General features: G+C 40.6%; 1 protein-coding gene across 1 annotated transcript in view; it reads right to left on the bottom strand.

Annotated features, from left to right (window-relative positions):
- Window positions 1-27,640, bottom strand: part of ARHGAP15 (Rho GTPase activating protein 15) — a 464,546-nt gene that overhangs the window by 356,810 nt on the left and 80,096 nt on the right. Inside the window, exon 6 of the mRNA XM_065413739.1 lies at window positions 19,926-20,015. Within this exon, the coding sequence (XP_065269811.1) occupies window positions 19,926-20,015 (90 nt within the window). The remainder of the gene's footprint in view (window positions 1-19,925; window positions 20,016-27,640) is intronic.

Raw genomic sequence — 27,640 nt, 5'->3', positions numbered from 1 at the left:
ATCCAGGACCTTCATCACTAAGGCCTGATCCATCAGAGTATCTAAGCACATGCATAACTTTAAGCATGTAAGTAATCTTATTGAAATCAAGTGCTTAAAGTTAAGCATGTGCTTAGGTCCTTTGCTAGATCAGGGTCTAAACACATGGACCTCTAACACTTGAGCTAAAGGAATAAGTCCTCAGGTGTGAAGCAAAAGTCCACAGACTAAGAAGTGTCTCGTGATCAGCGGCTAGTAGAGAATAATGGATTATGCAATATTAGTATGATATGGTTATATTATTGTTAAGCCTGTAAGCATGTTGAGTGGGAACTAAATATTTTTAGAAATTTGGGCAGACTTGAAGTGAGCTGTGCATTTGTGCAGTTAATAAAAAGTGCTCTGCCATCTCTCCTGATAAACCTGACCCAGGAATGCTTACTAAACAATACAGGGCATGAGGGCAAGAACAGCACAGTAGGCATATGTAAGCTTTGCATAGGCATCCACACCCTGGACCCTTAGGGTACATCTAGAATTCAATAAAAAACCCATGGCAGCGAGTCTCAGAGCATAGGGCAACTGACTAAAATAGCCTGAGCCCTGCAACCCCAACCCTTCGAGCCCAAGTTAGCTGACCTGGCCCAGCCACAGCTGTGCCATGGGTCTTGCACTGCAGTGTAAACGCATCCTTTGGGTTTGTCTGCATTGCACACTGAGCCTGGGTTCGGACTCAGGTTTGAGCCCAAGATCCCCTTCTGTCCACACACAAATCAGTCCGATGTGGGTCAGCATGCACTCAGGACCTAGGACCATGCTGGGGAGGCATCTGAGCATGCTAGGGGTATAGGACAGGTCCAAGTCCTGTCATTGTGCAGTGTGGATGCAGCTCTGCTGCAGACCTGACTCACAAGATCTGCATAGTGCAATATGACACGTTAGCATGCCTGAGACACCCAGGTCCTACAATTGTAAGCCCATGTTCACAATACAGTGTGGACGCTCAAGCGTGCGCTTGGAAACACTGAGTCAATAAGCCCAGGTCCCACAGACCCAGGTTTACAGTGCAGTGTAGACATACTCTTAGATCTCAGCCCATCACTGATTAACATCCGACTAGGTCTTTTGACTCCATCTCTCGCTTTACACAAGCAAACACTTTAAATGAAAATGAGAATGAGTTCCCTAGGTACATTCCTAATAAAACTTTTAAGAAACATTTAAAAATATCATGTCTCTGCTCAGTCACCACTCCACATACAACTCCATTAATTAAATAGTTTAAAAGCAGTTAAAAGACTTATTTAAAACTTGTGTTATTGGCATCTGTTTATTCATTGACCCCACAGAACTAAGGCAGTAAATGTCTAACTTGTTTGTTGTGTTACCAATAAGTCAGCATTTTAAAGACAAAGGAGACAGAATGCAACTCAATATAACATGGCAATGCCTTAAAACACAAACGCTAGTGTCTCCGAGCATAGAAACAGAACATTTATGTAGACAGGGCAGCACAAATAATCTATTTAACCTAATCTTTTAATTACAGGAAACATCTCCTAGCAAGACATACAAGAGCAATGAAATGACCCACAGCTAGAAATCAAGATGATATATTTGTGCATGTGAAAGTACCACTAGCAGAAATCATAAAAGAAAATCTCCTTGGGCATTATTATCTTTCCATCAGGACATGTTGTCGTCACACAGCAAACAAGAGAAAAACGATTTTTTTTAAATGTTATTAAAATACAAAAGTGTAAATACAGAGTAATGAAAAATGGAGCAAGAGTAGGGACAGGCAAGATTAGAAGGAAAGATCTAGGTAGGAACAAAATCTCATTTGAATGGAAAAAGTAGCATCATGAAAAAGCTGGAGTGAAAAGGCCCAATTCTGATACTTTGAGATAATGAATAGCATCTTACTCTGCAAGAAGCTCCATTATTTTCAGTGGTATTATTTGCTCAGTTAGATACTACTGAGCATGACAAGGAGGTCAGAATCCGGCCTTATGTCGGAAGTATGCAAATCTTCTCCCACTCCTCTTAGAGATTCTAAGGATAACTGGCAGAGACCCCTAAAGAATCCTGGCAACGCCACTTTCTGCAGTGGGAAACTAACATCTTATGGAGAATCCCTGAGACAGTACTACTCCCTCAAATCTGTGCAAGTGGAAAAGTGCTGGTGGGGAGGGGGGAGGGAAGAGAGCATGTGCTCAATAGTAATAATAATAATAATAGTTATAAAAGAGTCTCAAAATATCAAGAGATGGGAAAATTGAGCCTTAAAAAAATCTCTTACCCTCCTTTCTCTATGTTCCCCTTTCCCATCTCTGATAATTCTGACCCTCTTCTCTGATCCTTTCCCTTACTGCAACTAAGTTATTATCCTTATATTTGAAAAAACTGGCTTCCATCCCTTTGATCCACTATTATTTCATTGTTCTTTCTATGACCTGCACACAATTCTTCACGCTCTTCCCTGTTCATATCCTCGTTTCCTTGTTTACATTCTATTTTACCATCTTCCTCCAGGGTTTTTTTCTGTAACTAATAAAGCCTAATGTCCATCCTATGTTATGGTCCAATACATTCAACTTATTAACTCTTATTCCTTAGTTTGCAACTTCATGCTAAGTACCATATTTGTTTCCAAAAACCAAGGGGAAAGGAAAATAGAACTACACAAGGTCAAAAGTACAGTCTTTTCTTTACTCCCACTCACATCCTTATATATACCTCACTGTCATTCTTTTCCAACAGAGGACTTGTTTTTCCAAACCTGGGAATTCCCATCAGTTTAACTGTTTGACAGAATTTTCCTGCCTTTTCTCAGAAGGTGTGAATTTTTCAAATGCCAGTAACATACCACTACAGAATTTCCCATAAGTAGGCGGTAACAGCGGCTTGGATTGCTGGGACTGTTGTTCAACAGCCTTATTTCCACAAAAGCCAACTCACTTGAAAACAGAAAAATCAGAACTGAGAATTAACATCTTGTGAGTCAAGACAAAACTATAACCCGTGCACATGGAAACATTGATAAGATTATTTCTACATGCTGCAGAATTGCTAGTCCTCTTTCTTGGACACTAGCTGTTGATTCTGTTAGCACTACACAATATCCTGTAACTTCAGCTTGTGAATACAATCTTTGAAAATATGATCCCAAATCATTTAAAAAATGCAGAGACAAACTTCCAGCTTCACTACAGCCCCTTTCGCCATTCCAGCTGTACACAGGCCATAAAGGGAGTAAAACGAGGAACACTCCTAGGGCAGGGGTACCTAGGCCAGCATATGTTGTCCTACACTGCCCTTAGGGAGCATGCTTCCCCACCAGGTAGACAGACATGCACTAGCTATGCTCAAGCTGTATGCTAAAAATAGCAGTGTGTCCGTAACAGCATGGGGAGGGGCTCGGGCTAGCCGCCCAACCTTGGACCCAGGGTGTCATGCAAGCTTGGACTTGGGTGGCTAGCCTGAGACACTGCCTTTAACCGCTTGAGCAGAGCTAGCTTATGTCTGCCTACATGCGCTGGAAAGCAGGCTCCCAGCTGCTATGTAGACCCTAAGAGTGAGGGCATACTAGCTAGGACCAAAGAGAGTGCTAGGAGGGGCATACCCCAAATGGGAGGGGGAGTGGCCAGAGCACTCTGGTAATTCTGAGCTAAGAAGCAGCCCTTGATGAATGTGAGGAGGCTGCTGTACAATGGCCACACCAGTCCCAAGAACAACCCAGAATCTGTGATGCACAAAGGTGGCTCAATATCAACTTTGTCATGTCCCTACCCTTCTCAGGACACTCAGCACAGAACCTGGCCCATAGTCTGTGCCTCACCCAGAAAGACTGGGAAACATTTTTCTGAATAAAGTATATATTTTTCTACATATTCCTTTACACTAAAAACTTTTCTCTGCCTTTAATCAACCTAGATACACTATAAGGCACTTTCTCTGGGAAGCATACGTGCTGCACAATATATAAATAGACTAGTGGGACAAATCTTCAGCTGGTGTAAATTGAAATAGCTCAACTGACTTAATGGAGTTAAGTCAAATTGCACTAGCTGAGAATATACCCCCTACTGTCTACCACACATAGCTGCACAACACACAGGAATGCAAATGTGGACTATGCACAGAAGAGGATACCTCAATGCAAAATGAAACATAAAAGCAAGCTACAATATAAACCCATTCTTAATTGATTTAATACAGGGTAATATACTGTGCTAAATTAGACTGAGGCACACCTCTCTGGGATGTTCCAGGACACTTGCTTTATTGCTCCTCTTAGCCTACCAACCATGAACTATGGCATTGTTCTTAAACATGAAAAAATAAATGGAGGACGCAATACGATCTACTAGAGAATATCAGACGTATTTGTGCAAGTTATTCAGAGCCTTTTAATGCATTAAGAGTGGCTGAGGCATGAGTATTGTATTTGTTTATTTGAGTTGGGAGTCCTGAAGTATGAGGAGTCACCTCTGAGCCTGCCTCAGCTTGAATTACCTCTGAGCCTCAGCCTGCTTAAGCCTGACGAGTCATCCCTGAGCGAGAGAATCTAATGAGTCATCAGAGGCAATTATCTGCAGGTCTTGTGATAGGCCCCACACCATACGACCAGGGTTTGGACAATCCACAGGAGAGGACCAAGATCTCTTAAGGGAAGCAGTCTCTCTAGTCTGTTCAGTGTCACTACCTGGCTGGGAGCATTCCCATTGCCAATAATTTCAACAGACTGCCATTGCTCCTGCTCCAGCCATGCCTACCAGGACCTTCGCTGGACCTGGAAGCTGGTTTTGGCAACCAGATCCATGGAGACCACAAAAGGGGCAGATCTCCTCGCGGACCCCCTGCTACACAACTCTCAACTTGGTGGCAAGGTGCCCCTTAATGCACAAGAGGCTGGCCCTGGCAAGAACCACCTGAATCGGAGACCTCTTGGACTATGACTGGGAGGACTGGGTGGATCCCCTGGCACTTGGCTAGTGCATGGGGCTCTCCACCCTTCATACCACCCGGCATGTACTCCAGGTGGTGAGGGCAGCCTTACTGCCTGCCTCTCGGCCTTCCTTGAGCAGGTCCTGCAGGAGGGTGCTTCCTGCCTGCCCCTCATCCCTGGCCCTCTGGACCTTCTCATCAGGCCCTGCTACATGAGTCCCCCCTCCCCCACCCCCGTCCTTTCCCCTGCATAACCTGAGATAGCTGCATGACCTGGAGCCAGTTCATTTCTGAACCACGCCAAGGACACATCTGTACATGCTCATGCTCCATACTTTTCATTTCCTCACCCTCATGTCCCACCCTGACACCAAGCGGCGGGACCTTCTGCCATCTGAGAAGGGTGAGGAATTCCGGTGGGCCAGTCTGTATTCCACCTTGGTCCCACGGCCCGCCAGGGATATCAGTTGATGGCTCCTTCATGGAGCCGTAAGCACAGGCATGTACCTGGCGTGGTTCACCCCCATCCCCCTCACCTGCCCTTTTTACAGCATGAGACCCTGGCACACATTTATCTCCAGTGACAGGCCCCACACCATACAAGTCACCTTTTCTGGCTCCTTCAGAACCTTCTCCTAAGGTTCTGGCTGCACTTTTCCACACACCTCCTGGTTTATACACCCTATCCACGATCCCACTAAGTTGCGAGACCTCCTTGTCAATCTCCTCCTGGCACTGGCCAAAATGGCCATCCATCATACCAGGAGGAGGATGCCGGACTGGGAGGTTCTCTGTGACTATGGGGCCTATTTCTGGTCCTACCTCCAATCACGCATCTGGGCAGAGTTCCTCTGGCCTATGTCTCCCTAGAGATATTTGAGGAGCAGTGGGTGCTGTCCGGTGTTCTCTGCTTGGTGTCCTTCTCTGGTTTCCTACTTATGATCCTGTGACCCTCATACTGGTTTCTGCTTTTTTTCATTTGGTGTCCCCTAATCTCATTTGAACTCTAGGCTCAGTAGTTCCTCCACATAGGCTGGTGGAAGAGCCTTTAGACACAGGTGGGCTTGCACCCACCCGCTACCAGAACTCAATAGGTGCTCCAGTCATGCCTGTTTACATGCTAGCGAGCACCTATTCCAGTCTGCATCTGCTCCTGTCTCTACCGGCCACCTGGGAACTCTGACACAAAGTCTGTGGCAAAATAGGTTATTTCTGATCATTCAAGTGACAAGTTAAACATTTCTCTGCTCTTCAAGGAGCTATGCAATATTAAGTCACTTCCAACGCTGCCTCTCTTAGATGACATGCTCCCTAGAATATTTAAGCTCCATCTCCAGCTCATGGTAAATTTATACAGATAGCAAGAAAGAGGATTACTGTCTCTTATTGCATAGAATCTAAATATGTGCTAGCTGCCTCCCATATCTATAAAAAATGTATGGTTCCTGTCCTGAAGAACTGCCAATCTAAATCATAAACCTGCAGACTATGACCTGTGACACTACACACATACTGGAAGTTAAGCATGAATCTGTAAATAAAGTTAAGTTTGCAGGGTTGGGGTTTAAGAATAAAAAGGTCAGACAAGGGATAGGCTGATTAAGAGGACTGGGGACCACAGTGATAAAATCATCTAGTAACTTAAGTTGTTGTTGCATATGTATATCATGGCGACTTCACACTTTTGTAAACATTTTTACGGTGTTAACTAAATTAAAGAGATGTTAATGTATACTGCACTTTTTGTGAGATGAGGTAAGAGAAGGAGGAGGGAGGGCATATCACTTCTTTGGAACAACTTGTGAAGGAAAAGGTCTGCTCATGATTCCTCCTAATCTGCATCAAAATACTATTCCTGTGTCCACACTGTCCTTGTATCAGCCGTTTTCTTACAGCTATTGCTTCTTTTTTATCAATAAATTTAAATAATCATTTATTTATTTACTTTTATTTATTTCATTGTATAATATATATTAAAAGGCTTCTACCGGGGGTTCTAGCCCTTTATGTCATCAGTTAAAAATACAACCACATCAGAAACTTAAAGCAGCTGCTCTTCACTCCAAAACAGAAAAATAACAGACAAGAAATAGAATCCAAACTCAATCAATATCCCCATCCACATGTAACCCAGGCTGGCTTGACATGGCACTCTGTCCTCCTCTAGTGGTGGCTAGACCAACTAGAGATTGTTGAACCTACTACAGCCTTGGCTAAGAGACATGTCTTTTAGTTCATGCAGTAGAGGCTCATACCTTTAGCTCCAGAGGTCTCAGCTTTGATCCCTGCTGCTGATGCCCCTGTGTAGTTCGGCTTTACACACAAATACAAGCCTATAAGAAGCCCCTTTCCCCCGCAACAGACAAGGTAAATGAGATGATTTTGAAGTGCATCTTTAAGGTCAAGAAACTCAGGGAGTTGGCTCCATAATTGAGGACCCCATATGGAAAGTGTCTCACTGGCAGCTCCAGCTTGTTTTCTGCCAAGAGATACTCTAGCTCAAGCACTTCTGCTGACTACAGTTATTGCATTATGACACCAAACAAGGCTCTGCAGTCCACTAGAGGTCTGTGAATCACAATTTGAAAACTACTGCTCTACATGAAATGGAGAGGTACATTTTCTAAGAGGTATGGAGGGTGTTACTTGTGTGACTGTTAAAACCAAATTGCCCTCTACTGCCCCATGCATCCTTTTGAAACACCTACCAGGACTGTCTTTCCCCAACAGGATTTTTGCTATGTAAACCACTCACACAGAAAATATGTGACTCTCTACCATAATCTGGCACACATTTGTGTGCAAATGTGAGGTGCTGTCTTTCAAAGAGAGGAGAGCCAAGGCTCTGCTTGCACAGCCAACATCAAAATATCTGCCTCACTCATTAAAGAGAAACAGAAAAATGGAGTAAAGTGACTTAGCCAAGTTTTTAGAAAATGTAGTGGCTGAATACAGAAATACCAGCTCCAAACATGTAAACAAGTCAGATTTGATTATCTCTGAGTGAGTTCATTTGCGATTCATGTCTCTGCTTTGCATAAGTTTGATACATTAAAGAAATGTGCAATGTTTGGGTACATATAAAGACAAATATATATATATTATATTCATTAATTTTTTTAGCACAAACTTACATTAATTTAGCAGCTTTTGTTCAGAAGGATCCCAAACCATTTAAATGACATACCGAAGTCTGCCCTTAGAAACATTTACATACTTTCCACTTCTTCAGTGCCTTTCGCCTGCTGATCTCAAAATGCTGTAAAAACAACACTGAATCAAGTCTCACAAGTTCCCTCTGAGGCTGAAAAAATATTAATAATATCCCCACTTCACAGCTGGACAAACTGAAGCAGGGCCAGATCCTAGAGAGTTTCAGTGACTTTTCCAAGGTCACATGCAGGATATCCTTCCTTACCCTGTGCTTTAACCAAGACATCATCCTGTATAAGTTATTTACCACTACAAAGTGTCCACCCAGTTTTACTACGGCTGATCAAATGCTCCATAGTCATTCACTGTTTTAAAATATAAAAATATTTTTGCACGTATAAACTAGTTATTACAGGTTTGTAATAGCAATATTTCCTTCTAAATAAGACATTACCTCATTTAATAATCAGCTTGAAAGAGCAGGACCGGTAAGAAACTATTTCCTTGGTAAGAATTTTAAAACTTGCTTCAAATATCAGTTGCAAATGACTACTATTTGTTACACCTGTAAAACATTCCCTTTGGAAAAAAAAATCCCTCCTGTTCAAAGATCAATTAACAGTCTAATCCATGCGAGATGACCCAAGAATGTCAATGAAAGTACAAGATCAGATAAAATTATTTTATGTCTCTGTAAGTTGTTTCACTGGAACAACAACATCATACAAAACCCCTCTCTTAGAAAGCATTCCACATTTTAACTGTTAACCTAGCAACAATAAAATCAAGCCAGTGTTGATACACATACTGTCCACCGGATGGCAGCAATGTGTTTTATGAATAATGCAGTAACATTGTGCACTTCCATTTCACATTTAAATTATAAAACAATAGTTACTTCTTTAGATATGAACAAACCAAAATGAATTCAGCCAAAAAGTAAAGAAAAATAAACAGCTTTGCATTCATAAAGTTGGTTATGGCTGACTAGCTGAGATTGCTCTTTCACTGTATATAGTGGAAATCAATGCTGCTATTGCTTTCCCTACTCTGTAACCATCTATTTGGGCCCTTACGTTCTTCAGTTGTTCTGCTCCACCAAAATTACTTCACATGCACATTAAGCATTAACTGATGTTACATTTTATTCTTGTAACACAGAAAATGCCCGTGGCTTGAAATAAATATTTTTCTTTCTGATGGACAAATAACATCTGCAGTTATGAAAGCTGCAGTGTAGCTGTCAAAAGCTAAGTGAGTCACATAATTTCTTGAGAAGCACACGTGTATCTATACCCACCCCCTTTGCAGATAGAGACATATCAAAAGTTACATCCCTACCTAGATAGGGTCACTTAAAAACTACTTTCAAGCAATTCTTTTTATTATCATCATCATTTCAGCCGACTGAAATTAAATGTCTATTGTCTGGTTAAAGTTATAGTTTAAAAAAAAAATCAGTCAAATCATTCTTCACAGCAACCTTTGACTAGATTTTCATTTGTGAGTAGCAAGGATTTACTAAATCACATAGGGCCAAATTCAGCCCCAGTGTAAGTGCGGGCAATAATATGAGACTTGATTATCCACTGCTTCTGTACCTGACATACTCATTTATATCTGTATACAGTGAGCCAGACGGAGCTATGTTGGGTTACACAAACTGAGGATTTGGCTCAGTGAGTGTAAAATGACACCATTTCCACTTGTAGCATTTTACATGCACTTTCCACACATGTAAATGATTTTCCTAAGGGGCAACACAGAGGAGGATCAAGCCCAGGGAGGCAAATCCGTCTCTCATTCACACACTGGCTTCATTGGAATCAGATATACACCCTTACAAATGAGAGCAGAATTCCACTCGCGGTCTTCAGTGGAACTATGTCCATTTAGGCCAGGCTGTTTCTGGCTCACCGTGTGTAAACATAGGAGATTTCAGTACACAAAAAGACCAGGAGGTTCACAGTCCTGTCCCCATATTTCAGTTAGCAGCTGTGCCCACTGTGACAAGGTGAAACAGCCAGGAAAGAGGTAAGGGCTATTTGCCCATCACATGGCCTAGCAAGGAATGAGCATTGGCCTCCTAAACCCAGGGTTGTGAGTTCAATCCTTGAGGGGGCCACTTAGGGATCTGGGGCAAAAATCAGTACTTGGTCCTGCTAGTGAAGGCAGGGGGCTGGACTCGATGACCTTTCAAGGTCCCTTCCAGTTCTAGGAGATAGGATATCTCCATTTAAAAAAAAAAAAAAAAAAAAAGGAAGGAGGCAAGAAGCCTTTCAGCCTTTCCTGTCAGTATCACCCCCTCACACACCAACAAAATAATCTTCCTCCATAGCCTTATCTATCTCCTTTTAAAGTAGTGTGTGGGAACTGCAGTTCTCAAGAGGTTATTCCAGACACAGTGAAAGCCATCTTCAGTGGACTAGAAAAAGGGGACTGTCCATCCGAGAAGCTGTTACTAAAAATCTACCGCATTTGCACCGGAAACGTTGGGTATATTTTAGAGTGGCCACTTAGAGTGGTTTTGTTCAACATCTTCATTAAGGATCTGGATGATGGGATGGACTGCACACTCAGCAAGTTCATGGATGACACTAAGCTGGGGGGAGAGGTAGATACACTGGAGGGTAGGGATAGAGTCCAGAGTGACCTAGAAAAATTGGAGGATTGGGCCAAAAGAAATCTGATGAGGTTCAACAAGGACTGCTACAGGCTGGGGACCGACTGGCTAAGCAGCAGTTCTGCAGAAAAGGACCTGGGGATTACAGTGGACGAGAAGCTGGATATGACTCAACAGTGTGCCCTTGTTGCCAAGAAGGCTAACAGCATATTGAGCTGCATTAGTAGGAGCATTGCCAGCAGATCGAGGGAAGTGATTATTCGCCTCTATTCGGCACTGGTGAGGTCACATCTGGAATATTGCGTCCAGTTTTGGGGGCCCCCCCACTACAGAAAGAATTGGGACAAATTGGAGAGAGTCCAGCGGAGGGCAACAAAAATGATTGGGGGCTGGAGCACATGACTTATGAGGAGAGGGTGAGGGAACTGGGCTTATTTAGTCTGCAGAAGAGAAGAGTGAGGGGTGATTTGATAGCCGCCTTCAACTACCTGAAGGGGAGTTCCAAAGAGGATGGAGCTAGGCTGTTCTCAATGGTGGCAGATAACAGAACAAGGAGCAATGATCTCAAGTTGCAGTGTTGGAGGTCTAGGTTGGATATTAGGAAAAACTATTTCACTAGGAGGGTGGTGAAGCACTGGAATGGGTTACCTAAGCAAGTGGTGGAATCTCCATCCTTAGAGGTTTTTAAGGCCCAGCTTGACAAAGCCCTGGCTGGGATGATTTAGTTGGGGTTGGTCCTGCTTTGAGCAGGGGGTTGGACTAGATGACCTCCTGAGGTCTCTTCCAACCCTAATCTTCTATGATTCTATAATTCCAGGAGATTGCCTACTGGAGGTGGCTGTTAGTGTAGGTTTCCCACTATCAATAACTTGGGGGTTTGGATTTTTTTAGCGAAAAGAAAAGCAAGTCACTACTGGCAGAGAGTTAAAGGCTCTCTACAGTCCCAAATTTGTAGTCATGAAACATGCAAACCTCCCTTGAACCCAATGAGAGTTCTTTATGTTCTGTATGTGGCATGGCTACAGAATCAGGCTCCAGGTAGATGCTCGGACACTAAATGTAAAAACTTCAATAGACGAATAAGGGGAAGAAATTCTGCCTAAACTTTTGTAGCAACTGTTTCATCATCTGCTTACATTGCCAGCTCATGAACAAGTAGATGCTCCTTCAACCTTCTCTTTTAGAAAGGATAAAGAAAAGTTGAAAGAAAAGTTCTACGATTCTATGACTTTGTTTCCCAAACTCTTTATATATATAAAATCCTCAAGTCTCGGCCTCAATCCAGCTTCTCTCTACCAGATCTTCTCTGTTTTTCCATATACTGTTTGAAATAACATGATGAATACTGTGCACAGTACAGGGGCTCTCTCTCAGTCTCTATAAAGTACCTGTATAATTTCAACTTCTCTTTATTGCTCTTATGTATGCAATTCAAGGCCTTGTTTTCTTTTTCCTGCCATTAAGCAGAGAGAAAAAGATTTGAGAGTTTTATCCACCACTACCCCCGTATTCTGATCACTGATTTGTATCACAGAACCACTGAGCATATATTCCCTTTCCTTTTTTTTCTTGCCCCAGTCTCATTACCTTGCATCTCTCAAAACTGAATTTCATCAATCATTTATCAGCCTGTGAGCCTAGTCTATCAAAAGCAACCTGAGTTTTATTTCATTTTCTCGTAGTGGTAGCCCGATGGGCAAGGTGGACAATATGAAACCATTTGCTGGTCATACATGTCATGTATACCGCACAAACTTCTGGCCAAAATTGTCCCTTTCTGGTAAGCACAACAAACATAGGGCTAAACTGGATCCTCACTAGCCCAGTGAAACTCACTGATTTCCTAAGACTGTCCGATAGTCTGGTAAAATAAGCATTGTTGGGCTGTTTTTAAGTCATGAAATAAAGACAGTCAGTGGCATTTGTGTCACTGTCCTAGGTAGGGGGCAGTAATGAGCTGTGCTACTTCGGGAGGAGCCCCAGAGAGTTCTGCCACAATCTGCAGGGGAGGTAATGGATGCAGGGGGGCTGGAACAATTTGTATAGTGGGGGTCCTGAGAGCCATTGAACCAAACTGTAAACCCTGTATATGATGGAAACAACTTCAAGCCAAATGGTGCGGCAGCACCCCTAGTTCCAGCACCTATGAATGGATGGAGCAGATTGTGTTGTCCACACTCCATTCACTGGCTGAGGCAAAAAGGCAATGAACCTGCCTTCTCACTGTCCATGTCTCTGGTATCCTTTTTCCAGGGGAGAGCGGGCACAACGAATGCCTCACACCCTGCTCCATACGCCACCAGGGCATTATGACAGTTCCTCCACCTTACACCCAAAGGCCCCAGTTCAGGAAGTGCTTCTCTTGTCTCCCAGCATGGCCCTCGCTCAGACAGGCATTAGCCCTTAGAATGGAGTTGACTTTTCAACCTTATAATGTTTGCAGTGTGCATTACACACACACACACACACACACACACACACACACACACACACACAGTTACACATTCTGTACAAATGTGTTCAGTTCTCCTAAAACCAGCTATATAACCACAGTTACTAGCTTTCCTGCTTTTCATTGTTAAAATATTCTGCAGCCATGCACACAGTGAAAACACAGCTCTACCTGGCATTACTTGCATATGCTTCCGTCTGGTTTTGTGTGACACAGTGTTCTACTGTAGCAGTACTTTCTAAAGCAAAAGTTGAGATCTAAAATTTCTAAAGCAAAAGTTGAGATGTAATGTGTGTCTGAATTTTCTGCCTTTGATGCTTATGGTAACTGCAGGTATCAAAAGAGTGAGGCAGAAAACTGGTAAAAGCATGGGCTTATTTTTAATGCTACTTTAAGTAAAAAGATAATAACATAATTAAGAAATGATTAATAAATAATTCTCAATTCGGGGTAAATCAAGAGTAACTCCAGTGATGTCAATGGAATTGCACCAGTGTAAAAGTGGTAAGAGAGGAGAATCAGCTCCATTAATTCTGATATCAGAATTTGTACTTATAAAGCACCTGCTATCCAAAGTTCTCACTGTATTTTACATCCACATCTCTGTAAGATACAGTATTATACTAATTTTAGAAATGGAAAAATAAACCCCACAGAGATTAAGTCCCCCACAATAGAGTGTGTGCACTTCTGCCTTGCACCCAAATTGCACAAGCAAAGTGCCTGATGTGTTCATGAAGCAGGAATTTGCACAGGCACATAATTTCCCAGGTGCCCATCCCAGCTTTCCCATATCCCGTAGATGTTCTGTGTACACTTTTGCATGTACGTCTTTAAAAATCCGAGTCTATGCGACTCACCCAGTAGTGTTAGGTAGCAAATCCCAGGGGGAGGAATAGCTCAGTGGCTTGAGCCTTGGCCTGCTAAACACAGGGTTGTGAGTTCAATCCTTGAGGGGGCCACTTAGGGATCTAGGGCAAAATCAGTACTTGGTCCTGCTAGTGAAGGCAGGGGGCTGGACTCAATGACCTTTCAGGGTCCCTTCCAGTTTTAGGAGATAGGATATCTCCATATATTAAAGTCAATGGGACAACTAGAAATACAATCCAGCAGCCCTCTTCTCCCACTGCAACATACAAGTAACTCTCACTGACTTCAATGGGAGTTATTTATATCATTCCTGGGTGGGAGGGGGAAAAAACACCTCAGGAATCCTCTCTACCAGCCCCTGTTCAAGCCTTTTTCTTTTGATCCAATTTCCTATTACTTTCTAGATAATAATTGCAGGTTATTAAACTACTGACATTGTCATAACATTATATATGTAGCCAATTATTTAAAGATATGAAATTAGATTAGGATAAATTCAGATCTCTGGGATATCAGTTAAACCCACAAAAAATAAATGCAACTTCCACACGTGGATACATTAACATAAAGGTATCTAAAACAGGGCCAGATCCATCCACTATTTATAAAACATAATGCCAGGAAAAGTTAGTACACTGACCATATGTGTTACAGACAAAAGCTTTCTGTGGATCTAAAGTTAATGCAGAAGACCGAGCTTTCTTGTGGGCCCATCAGAGACTGTGGAACAAACTCCGAAAGGAACCAAGGATCATCACAAACCTCACCATCTACATTTCCAAGTGCAATCTTTGACCTGCCTTCTCTAAAACAAACACACAGCAGTGCATACATTTAAAACAAACAAAACCAAGCTCCCAAACTCTACCAAAAGAAAACATTATACCATGCACACAATTCTCGCCCCGGAGAGAGTATGAGGGAGAGAAAATAAACCACATGTGACAGACGTCAGTCATGTCACTTAATGCACTACTGGAAGATGCTCAGGTATTATGGTGATGAGGGCTATTTAAGAACCTGTATTGTACAGAAGAGAACAGAAAATGTATGGGTCAGATTCTGATCTTGGTGTAAATCTGGAATAACTCCACTGAAGATAATGAAGTTGCTCTGGATTTACACCAGTATAACTGAGATCAGAATCAGGCATGTTATACGCTTACTAGCTGTAGGACAATCTCTTTTACATAGGGTCTAGGTGCAACTATATTTTCAACCAAAATACAGAACTTTCTAGTAATTTCACTACATTTCTTGCCTTGTTTTCTAGGCTTTTACATGTTAGAATTTTATGAATATGAGTAAACTGACAGAGCTGCAGCCTTTTGAAATTAAAGTCAATATCACATTAAGGCTGTGGCAAAAGCCTGTGTATCAGTCTCTGTAATTTATGTAACAAAACCTTTATAAACAAATGAACTTGGAAAATGAACAGAAACACCAATGAAATAAAATAATGACTCTGTTTGTTAAATGAATGAAGCTATTAGGGGAATGAAGCTGCTTACTAATTCATGCATATGCTGAATAGCGACTTTTTAACACTGACTTTTTTTTTTAATGAACCAAAAAGAAACCTCCCTACAAGTCATTCCATTGCTGCAGGATTTCGTATTAATGAAACCTTAGCATTGTGGAGCCACAGGTATATTAAGGTCAAATGAACACTGCAACTTCCTCCCAAGAGTCTTGTCATAATTTTAAACTCACAAAGGGTGGTTTGGCTTACACATGAGGAGGAAGAGCATGAGCGAAGCAGGAGACGTGGATAAACCCTATTCTGAAAAGTTCTCCACAAGCACACAACATTGAGCATCGAGAACATTTTTCAACTAATCTAGTTACTAATGCCTCAGTTACCATATTAGTGCTGGCTGCAAAGCATTCCATCATGTTGTTATTTTCTTCAGCTATAGCTCACATCAAGATGTACCTATCTGATGCAAAAGTGAACTAAGTAAAAGAGAGAAAGGAGAAAGACGGGATGACAGAGGCACTCTTTCTGTTCCAGTTGCTGATTGACAATACCGCCATCCCTTAACATGGTTTTATTTAGTTATTACAACCATCTCTCTGTAAATGACACTTAGGATTATTTAAGATTATGTTGTAATCCTTTTAATCCTCAGTGCTTTAAATTTCAGGCTAAATACCAAAGAGCAAACTAGCACTTAGCAGAAATGTTTAAAGCATGTGATTTGAACATAAATCTTCTTTTATTCACCACGTCTCTGATGAAGACCTAGTGCATCACATCAGTTAGCCATAGAGAACACTACAGTATCTCACTGCAAATTGCTCTGTTTGCTCAGATTTTGTTGAAACTGCTTCAAAGTAGTTCTGTTTACTGGCGCTATATCATCAACAGAATAAACAAAGGTAAGTCATGCTGCAGGACACTGCTATGCACTATTTGATGAAACTGGAGTGTTTAAAATGCACAGAAATAGATAATGTGCGCACATTTTAAATTAATTAGAGCTTGTTCTGATCAGACATACCTTAGTTTAGAAAAGGAATAACTCCATTAAAAACAGTGAAGTTAAACATGTGCAAGATCAGAATCCAACCCCAAACCTTCCTGCCTGAATTTCATTTGCTGTAGTTTTATATATTTTTCCACCCAAATAATATATTCCATATTAATTAATTATGTATAGTCCATCTCTTTGTTGGCATGCATTTACTAAGCCATGTACCGGTCTTAGTTAGAACTCAAATTCCACATTTCCTGCAACTTTGGCTGTTCGATTTTCTTTAACACAAAATCTCAATAGTCATTTTCTATTTGTAAACTATAATTCTTGGTCTCAGACTGAGTATCCAGGGTAAATCAAACTCAGAATTCTGTAGCCAGTTCTGATACAACGCATGAACGGAAACCAACATTGCTCTGTTTTACTCAAGAATGAATGCTTTATTATTCAGTTTGTAATGAAACAAAAATCCACCGATCATGCTTTGTTGCCGTGCTTTGAACATACAATCATATTTATTCTGATAATTTCAGAGTTAGGCCAGCTAATGTAGCTAATCAGATAGCAATGCAAGTCATCTAGATTTAGTTTTCCAGCAAAGCCTTTCGGATTCTTTCCATTCCAACAGAACTATGAATAGGTAGATAGTCAAAGGATGGCTAAATAAATAAGTAAATAAAACATCAAGAGTGTTTCCAGCACATTCAGTATCCAAGTATAAGCCACCTTCCTTGGTTTTAAAACTCTGCCTGGACTCTCGCTTTACTCCCCTTCCTACTGTTTCCATTCATCTAGCATCAATCCTTCCTTTCAGTCCTTTCCCAAAATGCCACCACTGTTGGTACCAAACAATTCTTACCATCTGGCACAGACTTCTAATATATCTCCATGATCCATCTAAACACTGCTCCACCCTTTTAGGTTTATATCTCTGATTTCTCTCCCACTCAGTTATTAGTCTTATGAACAAATGATTTAATGGTTTGGGAAGAGAACTGAGCCTAATTCTTCTCTATACTCAGACTCAAATAGTTCAGTGATCTCCATTAGCTCTGCTAATGTGTAAGGGTTTGCGGAATTTAGCTAAAGTTATATTTTATGACTTTTAGGGAGACAAAACCGAAGAATGGGAGCAAAACTGAGTTGTTCACCCTACCAATATGCTCTACGGATTACCCAAGAATTGTCAAACCTCATATTTTATAAATCACTGTCAGATTTTAAGAGGATAGTTGCAAAAGCACCTAAGGGAGTTAGATGCACATGTCCTATTGATTTTCAATGGTCTTAAATCCTTTAGGTGCTTTAAAAAAATATTCCCCTTATATTTTTAGATCAAATGGGTCCAAGTTATCTGTTGCACCAACAGTTGGCAGGTAAGGGATGAGCCCTTTCAGGAAGACAGTTACAGTCCCTGATTCTTTGTCTCACCCCAGTCACCGCTGCATGTAAAAGCCGCCTGGTGACTACTCTAACACTTTCAACCTGGCAACAGTCCCTAAGGAAATTTGAACCAGCTGAAGATACCCAGAGCTCAGCACATGCCAGCCATGTCCCAGCCCCACTCGATATTCTGTCACACTAGTAGCTGTAGGATAGATGGCATGGAGCCTACTACACCAGTTCTAAAAAAGGGCCTCGCCTACAGGGCAGGGCTAGAAGCAGAATGGCCCATTTCTTGAGATGATTCTAATCCAGTAGAGATCATTGAGGCTCACCTATGGAAGCATCACTGCTTTGGAGCGGACCTGTGGAGGCATCACTGCTTCACTGTTGTAAAGATCTAAATTCCAATATAGTCCAGTCTTCAAAGGTCTTGGCATCAGCATATTAAGCAGTGTTTACTCTTACTTCTCCCCAGCATGTAATCCATACCTGCTCCTGCCTTGGAAGCAATTCAGTAACTGCTAGTGATGCCACGTGCAACCTGGTTAATTGACATGCCCATTTTTTACTCTATCTGGCAGGAGTTATATGTCCTGAAAATACACCCTCCCCTCCTCTTCTGTCCTAGATGTTGTGGGGCACAAATCCAGCACATACAGCTCTGCATGGATGACATGAGGAGCAGGACAGAGATCCAGGGGAGATGACTGAAGGGATAATGAACCTCTAAGTAAGAGAACAAGGAAGGGTGAATAAGTTTGATGACAATAAGACCTAAGTCCTTACCCAAAATTCAGACCTTATTTTGAGAGTTGAAATAATTTTGTTACATTTCTCTTCTTCTACTACTCTTTGCTCCCCTCTCTGCTTGTTCTTCCCCCACTCCAGAAGCATAAATGGGAAAACATGGCAAAAAAGTCATGAGTGCCTTTGGTGTGTAGACAAGATCTAAGTTTCAGGTTCAGATAGTGATCAATTTGGTGAAATAAAATACTATTAAGCACAATTTTATACCCTCTTACCAGCTAAATATACAGTCATCTCTTTTGTAAGGCTAATGTTAACTGACTCCCATATTTACCAAACTCACACTGTATAAACTTTACCTTACTGTAAAACCAGGGTATGAACTAGAGGTACACTAGTCGCCTTACTAAAATCAATCAATTTAATATATAAATAACAGTTGAAGAAAGGAAAGTTCTCATTGTTAGATCCTCACTACTGAAGCCCTATATAAAATTCCAAATCCTCGGATAGAAAACATCTCATTATAGCGCTTGATTCAACTCCCATGACATCAACAAAAGCCTTTCAATGACATTGATTTCAATGGGTGTTGGACTGGGCCCCTATAGTGGAAGTGTTGTAACAACCTTTTTTTAGCATCCAGATCCTGGAATTTCAACCCTAGAATAATGCCTTTCTCATCCTTGAAAGGCATTTATCTTGCCATTCAATTAAATGGCATGTGGATGAAAAAAAATTAAGTGACATTGTTTTCGATGAAATAAAATGATCAGCACATGAGAAATATATAAACTTCTGAATTGGCTCTGATGGCTGCCAGGTTCTTCTCCTTCCAGCCCTCTCCACTCAGGAATGAACCTGGGTCATCACAGCCGTGAGCAGCAATACAAATAAACAGAGTAACCACACTCAGTTGGATCAGAGCTTAAGTAAGCAATTTGAGAAAGTTCTGTTTATGGAAGTTCTTTAGGTCAAGGATTCCAGGCTTAAACCCAAAGCAATTACCTGCTAAGTTTTAAAAACAAATTGAATGTTGGAACATTAATCAATAAATCAACAGGTTCTCAAGTGTTTTTAGTAGATTCAATCATCAGGACTCTTTAGCCTAGAAAAAAATAGTAAACTGAGGCTGGATAAAATGTTATGCTTTTAAATTTGTTTAAGAAACAAGTGTAGTATTAGATCAATCTGTAATTACTAAAATATCTAAACATGGAACTAAAACCTAGATCTTAACCTTAAAGGCTTAAAGGGAGAATGGAATGAACAAATTGTCTCTTACCTGAAAGACATTCTTTCTACTAGATTTCTCTGTAGTCCATTCAATGTTAGCTCCACACAAATCCACCCATTCTGGTTTATATCCTGCTTTCTACAAATAAAAATTAAAAAGGAAGTATAAATTGAACGTACAGAAATGGGGACAGTTGCCAGATAAAAAGAGAGTGGATCAAGTTCAACTGGCAGATTATTCTAGCATTGTTGCTAGCACCACTCTGAAGGGCCTATTAATCCTCCCTTTAATACAGTATATATCCCTTTTTCAGGGATCTCCGTGGGAATTACGTGTGTGTGTGCGTGTGCGTGTTATTTTAAAAATTCATTAGGCTATTTCCTAATTAAAGCAAAAGAAAAAAAATGACTAAATATTTCCTGTTTTTTTTAATGCTTACTTTGCACCACTGAACCTGAAAAATGCTTGTGCAGAATAGATTAGTTCTGACTGATACAGCTGGAGAGAACTGAGACTGTAGAAGAAGGTGTACCTCAGCTCTACGGTAGGCCATCTTTTTATCTGACCAAGTTACCAGGGTCTCAATCCCATGAGATGCCCACATCCGTGAGTTCCACCAAAGTCAACAGGTTTGGGATGCACTAAGTATCTCTCAGGAGCTACTCAATGCCTTACAGGCCACTACACATCCCAGACAATAATATTTAAAACAAATTAGTTCCATAAAGTTCCTTTTGCGTTTCATCGGGGCAATAGCTGAGTGATGTTAATATCACCTTGACTCATCTTTTTTGTCCCTCATTTTTACTACTACTACAACTAGTTATATAATGTTTGTCATCAGTTGATCGCAAAGCACTTCACAAACGAGGACAGTATAATTTTGCCCTTTCAGATGGGGAAACTGAGGCATGGAGCGGGGAAGAGACATAAATGGGAATACAACTCGGGTCTCCTGAGTCCTCTATCCACTAGGCCATACGGCTACTTTAAACCACTCTAACTTTAAGGGTGACATTGGTTGTAAAGACACCAGCAGACACCATGGCGATTCCAGCACAATCACACTTTTCGGTTTCCTAAAAATGCTCACTAAATTTCTCTGATGTTATTAATGGCTAAAACCCATGTATTTACAGAGTTGCTTTGAATTGAGTAAAAAAAAAAAAAAAAGGATCAATTTGTGTTGAGAGAACCACAGTAAAAAATCCTAGTCAAAAGCTTTGCAGTCATGGAACCTAGCATTTCTCAGGACTGGAGTTATAACTATACTCCTAATTTGCCAAACCACAATACCTCCGTGTCTCAGGACCCTTGGCAGTAACAGGCTCTATAATAGGTCTTTGTTCCTTGTTTCCAAATGGAAATAAAAGATATGTTATTCAAAAGAGAAGGATGTTCTTGCAACTAAAGCACTAGGCTGGAAGAAACAGGTGCATTCTGTGGGGTATTGAGGATTGTCACTTTAAGAGTGTGGAAGGGAGGGTTCCTGGTTCTGCTTGCAGGCTCAGGGGCTCTGCAGGAATTTGTGCAGTGCACTCACATTCACTCTGCAAAAGCCAGCATAAAAGCAATGTGGGTTGAGTTGTGCCTGTCTGCCATAAGGAGTAGCCTGTTTTCTCTTTCTCTGTTTTTGGGTTCTTGTTTGTTAAAATTCTGGATTCTAAAAATAAAGCAGTGTTACGTTGCAACTTTCCAGTATGAGTATTTATGTGTTTATCTAATTTCTCAGTGTGTATGCTATGAAATTAACAGGTTCCATATCTAACTCTGCCACAGACTTCCTGTTTAGCTTTTGACAAGCAGCTTAACCTCCCTAAACCTCAATTTCTCCATCTGCAAAATGGTAATATTGATACTTAATTTCACAAGGATGTTGTGAAGCTTAATTAATTTTTTTAAGCACTTTGAGATCTCCAGATAGAAGATTTTGAAGGGCAAATTACACTGGTCTACAATTTTTGAGAAGTCGTCTGCTTCAGAGATAAAATGTGCTATTTATTATGTATTTTGATGTGCTGAATTCAAATATGACCATTAAAACAACTGATTGGCTACTGTTGCTAAGATATTTAAGTTTTTACATTTTATGTCTATGTATATTGTGTAGATAGTAGAGTTTTAATCATAAATTGTAAACCTAGGTCTTTTCATGTGTTTATGGTTGCTTTACATGATAATATTTCACCTGTCCTGTTTATGTAACACTTTAAAAATCAGCAAAAGGGTTATATAAATAAAATTTATTATGAAACAAAAGGCAAAAAACTATTCTGTACATAGTTTAGTCCTATTCAGTGTCTACTCGGCGCTTCTTGGCTTGTCTCTTGTATTCATTCAATGGAGCATCTCTTGTCACTGTCCAGCAATAATCTGCAAGCATTGATGGGCTCCATTTGCCCTGATAGCGTTTCTCCATTGTTGCAATGTCCTGGTGAAATCGCTCGCCGTGCTCGTCGCTCACTGCTCTGCAGTTCGGTGGAAAAAAATCTAGATGAGAGTGCCAAAAATGTATCTTTAGTCACATGTTGCAACCAAGGCTTTTGTATGCCTTGAGGAGGTTTTCCACCAATAACCTGTAGTTGTCTGCCTTGTTGTTTCGAGAAAATTTATTGCCACTAACTGGAAGGCTTTCCATGCCGTCTTTTCCTTGCCACGCAGTGCATGGTCAAATGCATCATCTCAAAGAAGTTCACGAATCTGAGGACCAACAAAGACACCTTCCTTTATCTTAGCTTCACTTAACCTTGGAAATTTTCCACGGAGGTACTTGAAAGCTGCTTGTGTTTTGTCAATGGCCTTGACAAAGTTCTTCATCAGACCCAGCTTGATGTGTAAGGGTTGTAACAAAATCTTCCTTGATTCAACAAGTGGTGGATGCTGAACACTTTTCCTCCCAGGCTCCAATGACTGTCGGAGTGGCCAATCTTTCTTGATGTAGTGGGAATCTCTTGCACGGCTATCCCATTCGCAGAGAAAACAGCAGTACTTTGTGTATCCAGTCTGCAGACCAAGCAAGAGAGCAACAACCTTCAAATCGCCACAAAGCTGCCACTGATGTTGGTCATAGTTTATGCACCTCAAAAGTTGTTTCATGTTGTCATAGGTTTCCTTCATATGGACTGCATGACCAACTGGAATTGATGGCAAAACATTGCCATTATGCAGTAAAACAGCTTTAAGAGTCGTCTTCGATGAATCAATGAACAGTCTCCACTCATCTGGATCGTGAACGATGTTGAGGGCTGCCATCACACCATCAATGTTGTTGCAGGCTACAAGATCACCTTCCATGAAGAAGAATGGGACAAGATCCATTTGACGGTCACGGAACATGGAAACCCTAACATCACCTGCCAGGAGATTCCACTGCTGTAGTCTGGAGCCCAACAGCTCTGCCTTACTCTTGGGTAGTTCCAAATCCCTGACAAGGTCATTCAGTTCACCTTGTGTTATGAGGTGTGGTTCAGAGGAGGAGGATGGGAGAAAATGTGGGTCCTGTGACATTTGTGGTTCAGGACCAGAAGTTTCATCCTCTTCCTCTTCCTCGTCTGACTCAAGTGAGAATGATTCTGGTGCATCAGGAACCGGCAGTCCTTCTCCGTGGGGTACTGGGCGTATAGCTGATGGAATGTTTGGATAATGCACAGTCCACTTTTTCTTCTTTGACACACCTTTCCCAACTGGAGGCACCATGCAGAAGTAACAATTGCTGGTATGATCTGTTGGCTCTTTCCAAATCATTGGCACTGCAAAAGGCATAGATTTCCTTTTCCTGTTCAACCACTGGCGAAGATTTGTTGCACAAGTTTTGCAGCATATGTGTGGGGCCCACCTCTTGTCCTGATCTCCAATTTTGCAGCCAAAAGAAAGGTGATAGGCTTTCTTAACCATAGTGCTTATACTGCGCTTTTGTGATGCAAAAGTCACTTCACCACAAACATAGCAGAAGTTATCTGCACTGTTCACACAAGTACGAGGCATCTCTGCTCACTTTGGCTAAACAGAAATGTGTCCCTTTGCAAAATCAAACACTGACAAATAAGAGAGCACAACACTGTATGATTTCTAGAGCTGATATAGGGCAATTTGTTCAGCAGAGTGATGTAAGCTTCATTATGATTGCATCATCCATGACTTCTAGGAATAACATGATGCAATTCATATCATGTATGATGCAATACCAGCTTCAGATTGCATCATTCATTGTTTTGCCTAAAAAGCAAGTACTGTCCAAACCCAGTCATAGATTTATTCATAGATCCAGTCAAAGATGTATTTTAGTCATTTCTGGTTTAAATTGAGATCCCTTCCCTTTATAACTCACTTATCCTCCGCCATTCCCAAGTCAAGGGTCGTATATACTGACCCAATAGCATATCTTGAAAACTAGAGCCAATCAACAATTTTAAGCATCATTTTCGTTCTCAGTGACCCAGAATTAGTAAAGTTTGACTACATTTATTTCAGAAGCATTTTGGCTGTAGAGCAGTGTTATTATTACAAGCAAAATATTTTAATAGAAATGTACAAGTTACAAAATTCAGTACTGCACAACTTTTTATATATATGCACCATATTCATGGGACAGATCAATCACTCCAATTGTAAAATCTATAGCAGGGGCTCAGAGACAGGAATATCTATGAAGCACCTGTCAAGGATTCCATCCACAATGCTCTATCAAGAAGTGGGGTTTGCACTCCCACAGAATAGCCATGTGCAGTTCCCTGGGGGACTGGTGCAGATTTTGTCAGACAAATTTGATTGCTTCCTCTCTTTGGTAAAATCACAAAGTTATTGGCTGTGCCTGCAAATACTTACACACCTGGGGTGAAGGAAAAGACTACCCACTCAACCAAAATTTGGAAGGTGTAAACACCAATAAAGGAGAGAAAATCTTGGAAGAACATAAGAAAAAAAGGAAGAAAGTAAAATTTAGGATGAGATCAGGATAAAGTGCCTTGACAGTGAGATCACAGAATCAGAGATACGTAGGGCTGGAAGCGACCTAAAAAGGTCATCAAGTACACTCCCCTGCACTGAGGCAGAACCATGTAAATGTAGATCTGTTCTTAAAATCCTCCAAAGATAGGGTTTCCACAACCTCCCTTGCAAGCCTATGCCAAAGCTTAACTACCCTGATAGTTAGAAAGTTTTCCCTAATATCTGACATAACACTTCCTTGCTGCAGATTAAGCACATTTACTTCTTATCCTACCTCCAGTGGACATGGAGAACAACTGATCACTATCCTCTTTATATACTTTAATATACTTGAAGCCTGTTATTAGGTCCCCCCTCGGTCTTCTTTTCTCAAGTCTAATTATGCCTAGTTTTTTTAACCTTTCCTCATAGGTCAGGTTTACTAAACCTTTTCTCACTTTTGTTGCTCTCTGGTGGACTCTGTCCTATTTGGCCACATCTTTCCTAAGTATGGGACCCAGAATTGGACACAGTGCTCCCTCAGTTTCCCCATCCCATCAGTTTCCACATCCCACAGTGCCTCAGTTTTCCCACCTGTAAAATGGAAACAATGATACTGACCTCCTCTGAAAAGTGCTTTGAGATCTCTGCATGAAATTCACTATATCAGAGCTAGGTATCATTATTACCAAAATGGATCTCCGGTGTACACATGTGGCCCCTATTTAAATCTACAGGAAGTCCATGAACATATCTGAAAGTACAACATGGCCTTGTGTTGTCCTACGTGCTGTACGATCCACAATCTGCTTCATAAGCATGTAGGCATAACTAACACATCCTATAATTGATGAGTTAAGGCTACCATGAGAGACCTAATACTTAATGTCCTTGCTTTGTGCTTTTCAGTCAGACCATTTATCTTATATCAGTGTTGTTGGTGGGGGTTATACTGTAAAATGATATAAGTGTCTGTTACAATGAAATCTTCCTCTGCATGAATATGGATTTAGGAGGCATTTACAAGGCAGTTTGAATATGTGTTAAATATCCTCTGTTCAATAAACTCTCCAGAAAAAACTGCACTCATCCTTCTCTTGGTCAAAATTACAAATCTTTGAAAACAGAATTTTACGTAGGGAATTCTTGACAGCCCGATACAAGCAGAAGCTAGGAATGGAACTATGATCCTTTTTGATCATGTTATCAATTTAAAATACAAAAAAAATAGGAGTTCAACAGGTTTTGTGACTTCTATAAAGTGGTATGAAATACAGATTTTTGACTAGGAATGATCAAACCAGGAGCAAAAAATACAAATTCATCAAACCATTACATTTCCTTTGTAATTTTATTAATATTTTAACAGTTTTTTAAGCAAACATCTCTCAAGCTCTCCTTCTATGCTTTACAGTAACATTTTTTCTAATTAATACTAATGATGAGGCCACATGGCAGTGCTAAGCTGAAAAGAATTATGGGCCTGATCCTTCTCTCATTGAAGTCAACAACAATTTTATTACTAGCTTATCTGGGATCAGGTCCTATATCTACAATAGGGATACAAAAACAAGGAATAACACAGTAAACTGTGTGGCTATAGGTATAATCAATTCTGTGTATTAGAATATTATTAAAAACTATGGTAAATATATATTTAAATCGCCAATAAACATTACTTCTTCAGCAATAAGAGAGGGATTATGTGTATGTGATTTCATTTCCGCCCTCATGTTGCCTGAGTGACTTTACAGTGAAGTATTGTTCTTTTTATAATGATTCATCGTTATTTTAAATTTTCACTTTATATACAGTACTTAAGAATTAATGAATTAATAACCTTATAATCCAAAGCAGTATTTATCTTTTTGTTAAATCACATCATTTTCCTGTTATAAATAAAATTGCTGTTATTAAATTCATACTACAATGAATGAACATTGACTTTATTGCATTATTTAATTAATGGTTGAGTTCCCCCTTTGCCGAAATAAACAATATTTGAAAAAAAAAATCAGTAAACAAATGATTCTTAATGAAGTTTATTATATTATTCCTTTTCAGCTATCAAAATTATAGCAGGGTGAATGGGTTTAAAAAAACAAACAAACATTGCATTAGATGCATCAGATAGAATCAACTTGCCTGGATTTAGCTAGTTTGAGCAGGAACTTCTCTGATGCGTTAGGTTTGGGTTTGACATGTTGGATTATGACATAATTAGCAGTGATAGTCATCTACAGTTTCTTCATGTTTTATGTAAAATATTTGACAATATAGCAAAAAGAAAAAAAAAAAAAGTTCAAACCTGCAGTCCCAATTTTTGATTTATTTCTGAACTTTCAGACTAATACCCCAAAAGCCAAAGTCTAGCTCATTTTTGTTTTGTCCCCAAAATACACAAACATACAGCAACATTAATTCATGCCTGTAATTTTGTTTCAGGTAGATACTGCTGCCATAGCCCCACCACCTAAAAGAACATTTCTGGGAGAGGAAGGCTAATCTGAGTGAGGGGAGGTGTATGGGGCTATGGTCAGATCAGAGGGAACAAACGCTGAAATGTGCAGTCTATGTGTCATGACATGAGATGTGACAAAATGAGGAAGGCCAGCAAAGAGAAAGGAGAGGATTGGGCCAGGACCTCGAAAGTTACTGCAAATGGTTTCTCAGTTTAATCATGTGCACATAATGGTTGTTCTGCTAAATTTGACCTTTTATTAAAAAAAAAAAAGTAAGATAAAGATACAAGGATGTGAATATTATTTCACTGACCCTGAGCACTGCTGAAGAAGTGCATTTTCAGGGCAGGATGTTGGCTTGGAATGAACTGCTGT

The sequence above is a fragment of the Emys orbicularis genome, chromosome 11 (genome assembly GCF_028017835.1).
Source record: "Emys orbicularis isolate rEmyOrb1 chromosome 11, rEmyOrb1.hap1, whole genome shotgun sequence".
NCBI classification, from domain to species: Eukaryota; Metazoa; Chordata; order Testudines; family Emydidae; genus Emys; species Emys orbicularis.
The sequence above is the reverse complement of the archived record's forward strand: the minus strand, read 5'-3'. Positions and strand labels throughout refer to the sequence as shown.